This window comes from Morone saxatilis, unplaced genomic scaffold (genome assembly GCF_004916995.1).
Source record: "Morone saxatilis isolate NCDOM2014 unplaced genomic scaffold, NCSU_SB_2.0 Contig2, whole genome shotgun sequence".
In the NCBI taxonomy this organism is placed as follows: domain Eukaryota; kingdom Metazoa; phylum Chordata; class Actinopteri; family Moronidae; genus Morone; species Morone saxatilis.
In genome coordinates, this window is record NW_023339762.1 from 19,433,956 (window position 1) to 19,440,436 (window position 6,481).

Below are 6,481 nucleotides of genomic sequence, written 5' to 3' on the forward strand. Positions count from 1 at the left end.
ATTTGTTTGGTTTTTCCACCAAATTAGCTCGTGTAGAGTATGACACAGTTCAAAACTAGGTGCACAAACTGGGATGGAGCCGGTTCCCTGTTGGTGGAAAAGGGGAAAAAACACCATCAGTAACTGTTCTTTAACTGCCGCTTACAGCTAAGTTGGGTTGAACAAGAACCACATTTTATTTTATGCAGCATTCTCCAGATATTCCATACAGATGAACACTTCACTGTAACTGTTCAGTCAGATGAGCAGTAAGACATAAAAAAGAAATGAGAATTTAGTCATTTATAATTCATAATGAGGCGCTGTTAACCATGCATTTCCTGTTTTACTACAGAGCAGCTGAGTTAACCAAGTCAACAGGGAGACTTACTCTACATAGTAGCTGCCATAGATGGGGTCATCTATCTTCTCCCAGCCATAGGGCAGCTCTGAGAGGAAGGAGAAGAACAGAGGAGGGAAATGAAGTCAGTTTATGCTGAGAGCAGAAGAAGGAACGTAGACACTAAAATTGAACCACTGAGGGGAGACAACATGAATCTCGGGGCTCACAGCTAGACGCTCCCAAAGTGCTCCTTTAATAGACAGACAACACTTCGATCTGCTGCGGTGGCTTCATGGAGACATGAATCACAACACAGACATCAATACAAAGCAGGGCGGGAAGAAAAAAACATTTAAATTTTCTGACACGTCTTATCCCGCCTTCTCTTTCTTTCATTCTCTTCCTTTTGTCGTGTTCACAAATCCTCCAAGGCCGAGTATCTACGGCATACTACTTCTTGTTTGTCTCTTTTCTTATTTCACCCACCCACTCATTTCCGCCTTGGATGGCTTCCATCGCTGTTGTGTTAATTGTATCCTGCTCTCCCTCCTTTGGTTCTCTGTTCCCTCCTCATTTCATCCATCTCTTTGCTGATTTAGCTCTCCTCTGTAAAAGAACTGGGTCAAGGCGCAGCTAAAATTCCTGTACTCTATGACCTATTCTTCTATTACAATATATCGTGCACTAAAATGAGCTCCCTCTGACGGTGTAGACGGCGTCGGTTTTCGGCTCTAAAATTCAGCTCTAACTGAGGCATGAGGAACACAAGAAGGGGACTGACCTCGCATTATAAGACTCAGCTAACATATAAAAATACACACACAGTCCATCAGCCCAAGCTGTTAGCCTCCCACTCGGATATATACTAATACAGAGCTTGTAATTAGCATTCAGCAGCAAGCGTTCTTGAAAGGTTGATCTTCCTCCCTCATATTAATTCATCCTCATGTCTTGTATTAAAGAGTCTAATTCATGAAATTCATGACTGTGTCCGTAGGTGGGCATTTTCCACTGGGAAATAAAGCAAACCTGACGAAAGCAGAATACTAGTGTCGTACAGATCGAAAAAGATCACACACACAGACACACACAAAGAACTGACAACATTGGAGGTCATAGGAGGTCTAGGTGAGGCGATACCGAACAAATACTAGTATTCAAGTACTTGCCGATACGAAGTACCAATAAGAGTTCTTAACAATACCATTACAAACTGTAGTACATTTATTTTCATCAGATGTTCCGCACTTTCAAATTAAATGTTGCTAATGTTGTCGTAAAAGTGGCTTCAAATATCTCCAGACTGCTGACATTGCTTGTCCTCCGCCTACCTGCTCAACTAACGAGAGGTTACGAAAAATTCACGCTGCCGTAAGGTGGTATTGGAGTAGTTTTATGAGTACATGAGCACAGTATCGGTGCATCGCTTGTGTTGCGTGTTGAGTTTGTATGGAAAGGTGTGCGGTGGTGGCAGGTGCGGAAGGGAGTTTAAGGAAGTTTAAGTATGATATAAGTTGCACAGGTCAATAACTAATGATGTCTGGGCAACGCCAATGGCAACGCTTCAAGGGCTTGGCATCCAACCTCAACACCAATAAATAATTGAGTGCATGGACAGATTTATAGTCTTATTTACTTTTGGAGTTGTTGTTTTTTAAGTTAGTCTGACTGATTTAACACATTTCCTCTGAATGACCTTTATGCATACATTTACCAACCCTCTCCTCCAACTCCTCTGGGCAAATACAATACAATGTACTAGTAAAGAAAAAAAAGAATTACATATCTTCTCATTATTGTTTCAGTCCCTGATTTAAATCTGGGATTTATCAGGAACATTTTAGACATTTTAAATAAAATTTCATATTTGAGAACTTTGGCTTCTAAGTAAAGTAAGAATTAAATTTTTTATTTAGTAGGAAGGAATCATTTAATGTAGTTGTTAAAGTATTCTGGGAAAAAACTATGCAATTTAGTATTAATTAGATGGAAAATAAGAACATCCTTGAAACAAAAGCATCATTTATACTCAGTAGATATTCACTTGGTGTAAGAAGAAGACAATTAATTTATCATAGGAAACCTTATTAACAACAAATATAAAGAGAATAAATACATTAAACAAAAATTTGATTGATTGGAAGTATTACTATAAAGCATTTTTACCTAAAACTAGTAGAAAATTCCAGTTATTGACCGGGAAACTTCTTGGAAATTAGCAAAAGTACAGAAAAATGTTTAAACAATACGCAGCCCAAAACACTACGCGACCGTCTCAAGTCTTTTGGGATTTAGAGTCACTCACTGACGCACACACACACACACACAAATCCCCAGCCCTATTATTTTTACAATTATTTGGTCTGCGTGACACTGATACTGTGGCATCATCCCCTCACGCTGTAATGTAATTATGAACAGATTTGTGATCTTGATATCAATAATCCGTGGGTGAGGGTGTGTGTGTGTGAGGGTGTGTGTTCTGGCTGGCGAGCATGCTGACTGTGCAGCCCAAGGTGAAAGGGGTGCACGCTGCAATTATCTTTGCTCTGCTTTACTGTTTGCTCAAACCGCGTGCGCTGCACTGCCATTACCTCGAACGACCCTTCTCGTCCTCGAGGCGGAAAAGTCAGATGGATTCACACTTCAAACCGCCTTAAATTCCCTCCCACCCTGTCCATGAGCCACCTTAAATGTTGGCCTAACTCATCCACTAGTCGCTTGCCCTCCCCCTAAAGTGAAAGGAAGACAGTTTCCATGGAAACCACCAGTGGAAGTCTTTTCTTTTTTTCATCGCCTGAGCTGAGGGCTCTGTCTTGTCTCTATTTCCTGCCACTGAAAATACAGAGAGAGTGTGTGTTTGTGTTTTTATGTATTCATATGAGTCTATATTTGCAGTGTGTGTGTGTGTGTGTGTGTGTGTGTGTGTTAGATGGCTGAACTGTGTTTGCATGTCTGAATGAGTGAAACTGTCATCTTCTTTGACACTAAATCAAACACCACATCATGTGTCTGTGTATAATATGAGCACCGAGGGGCTTGCTTGTGTGTTCGGATGCTTGTTTATGTGTAACTGTACGGGTGTCTCTCTTGACATGAAGTCTAATTGTGATTCCTCTGCATTAGATGACTCATCTTCCCTCTCACACAAAGACTCCCTGACCAACAGGCAGCCAAGAACAGATACAATGAACTCATCTGACTCACAGAAATGAAAAGAAAAAAATACATTAATCATGAACTCAAGAATAAACTACAATAGAAAACAGTGTTGTGTTTCTGTGTTTGCACTGTGATATTACCACATACTGTATCAGCTGTGGGTCTAGATGTAGAGAGCATACATAGGAAATAAAAAAAACAACTATCGAGACAGAAGCAAAGAGAAAGAGAGAGTAAAAGGATGAGAAAAACAGAGACAGAGACAGGATCCAGGTCCAGACATGACTGAGTGTAATACCAATGATGTAACTCAGAGGTAACATTTTAACACAAATCCGTCACTGTCTGACAGTCGATGGATGTGCGTCAACTCTCCTCATATCATGCAAACCTCTCTCCGTCTCCATTTGTTGCTCTCTCTCTCTCTTTTCGAAAAGAAACACTGGCAGAGTATCCCCTCTGCTCATCATCGGTTTCTCTAATTCCATAATTTCTCATATTTCTTTCTCCATATTGTCTCATTTCTTTAATTCTTTATTCTCTATATTTCTCTCTTTTGCCGTTAGTTACAGACAGTGCTTCGACATTGTGACATCGGCTTCAGTGAGAATTCCTGCCTCTAAATGAGCTTGAGTGGCATATTTTCGTCAACAGCACTGAGATTACTTTGAAAACTGGCACTGGGATGGAGTGCGTATCAAAGCCAGAATTGAAACCAACACTTGCCATGATTTTGAAGCTTGTCCCGCTCTGTTCTTTCCTCTTATGAGCGAGAGGGGAGATATGGGCTTGCGTTATGTAACACAAGACTTGTCTGACAAAAAGACTGCAAGCTAGCCAGATCTGTGGTGACAAGCTTTTGAACGCTTGGAGTCAGCCTCAGCATATAGACATACAACACAATACACATAAAAAAGTTGCACATTTTGCGCAAAAACACATCAACAAAATAAGAAACTTTATTTCATTTTTTAACTCACCCAAAAAACGCAGCATGGGACCGAGGGTAAAGGGAATAGTGGATGAAGATATGAAATGCTAAAGGAAAAGTGGAGCAAAAAGACCGTACATGCATGAGATGGAGCCAATGGAAAGGGAATACGAGGAGGGAAGATGCAAAAACAGCACTGATGAAAGAACGTCTGAATGTCTGTCTGCTTCCTGCCAGAGGCTTTGAGACTCTGGGAAATCCTTCAGGCAGATGGGCAGTTAAAAACAGCACCACCTCTTCCTGCTGTTTCCTCCCAACATTTATTGTTTTCTTCACTCGCCTCGCAGATCCTGACATCCTCGCTTCCGTGCATACTTCCTCATTCAAAAACTACACGTCCATTAATGTGGGCGAAAAAAATTTGTGTACCTTTAAGCTGTTATTTTGCGCACAGCAAGAGTGCAAAACGTGTAAACACCAGAAAACAGGCAGTAAATCACATAAGAAAGAACTACAGACACTATAGTGATTATTAAAAGAAAACAATAACAGGGTGAGTAATGTAATGAGCAGCATGCTGGGTTATATCATTCTGTCATCCATGTGGCAGCTGAGCTGTTTATGCTGAAAAAGAACATTTCCTGGAAACTAAAGCTCTTTCTGGAAGGCATCAATTCAAAGGTGCTGCGAGAGGATGTGATGTGTCATCCTGGACCCTCACAAAAACGTTCTGCTAACAGCCTTTGATTCAAAATCCTCTGCCAGTGGTGATCGCTTAAGCATTAACTTTATTTAACCGCTGCTTCCCCAAAGACAGAAGCAGGCATGCCAAAAGAGAAAGGTCCATAAGCAACTTCACAGTTAGATAAACAATTGGACAAAAAGAAAGAAAGAAAGAAGGCAGAAGTAGAGACAGAGGGCCACGTAGGGCAGTACATTTCACAAACATGGCTGGTAGCTACTTCCTCTTTCTCTCTGTGATCACATATTAAATTATTTAATATGGCGAATTGCAGAATGCAGGTGCTGTCGTTGACGTATCTCACTTTCTTTAGACAGGAAGACTAGAATAAGGTGTGATGTAGGGTATCAAAATTCTAACTGGCTAATGCTGCATTCACATGGACTCAGGCAGACGGCAGAAGGCAAACTGGATATCATGTCAGTGGATGAGAGCTGGATGGTAAAATTAGATGAAGCTGACACAGAATACCAGCAACAGTTTGCCGTCCTCTGCAAGTCTTATCTAGCTCAAGGAGAAAACATGAGGAATCTGAACAATGAGACGCTAAATATTTATAAATTTCATAAAGAATATACACTAAATAATTCATTTAATATATTTTAATCCGTTTTTTTTTTTTTTGTAAATGATACGACGTCACCATAGCAACATACTGTCGGGCCTGTTTCATTTTGCTGTGCTGCCAGGCTGCCGTCCGTCTACCGTCTGCCTGAATCCATGTGACCTCAGCAGATGTAAGACATTTTAGTTTAAACATTTTATAGAGAGCAGAAGTGAATTGGCAACTTACAGGTTCTGTTAAAATGACACTGGCATTTGTAATAAGACAAATAAAATCAAACCTAGGAACATAACCTTACTCAGCATATGTCACGTGGTTCACTCCTCAGACAGGGATTGTAAATTAAAAAACAAGATTTTACTGATATTCATTCAATATTTTATTGTTTATGAAGTATTATAATGAATATATATATAATTAAAAGGCTAAGACCCATGTGGTATAAATATATCTGTCACAGTCACTGGTTGACATTTCTGCCCTTTTCCTCACTGAGTTGTGTAAGTCTATTGTTTTAAAAGCTTTGAACACAAAAGGGATCACAGACAGAAGAGGAAACAACATCAAGTTGTTACATTAATTAAAACAAAAAGTAAGTGATCACAGAGCGTCACAGTCGACAGAAACTTGGCGTCTGAACATTGTTGGCGTTGGTGAAAACCGATCTGTGCTCTGCCAAGACGAAGCTGAAGTGCATCGGCCATGTTTGTGAAAAGGGTTTGTGAATTGACAACTGTAGTGTCTGTGAGTGTGTGTGTG

At 40.3% G+C, this 6,481-nt stretch overlaps 1 protein-coding gene across 1 annotated transcript in view; it reads right to left on the bottom strand.

Moving 5' to 3' along the window:
• The window catches only part of LOC118330405 (membrane-associated guanylate kinase, WW and PDZ domain-containing protein 2-like), a 76,509-nt gene that overhangs the window by 22,069 nt on the left and 47,959 nt on the right, over positions 1-6,481 (bottom strand). Inside the window, exon 6 of the mRNA XM_035664912.1 lies at positions 371-428. Within this exon, the coding sequence (XP_035520805.1) occupies positions 371-428 (58 nt within the window). The remainder of the gene's footprint in view (positions 1-370; positions 429-6,481) is intronic.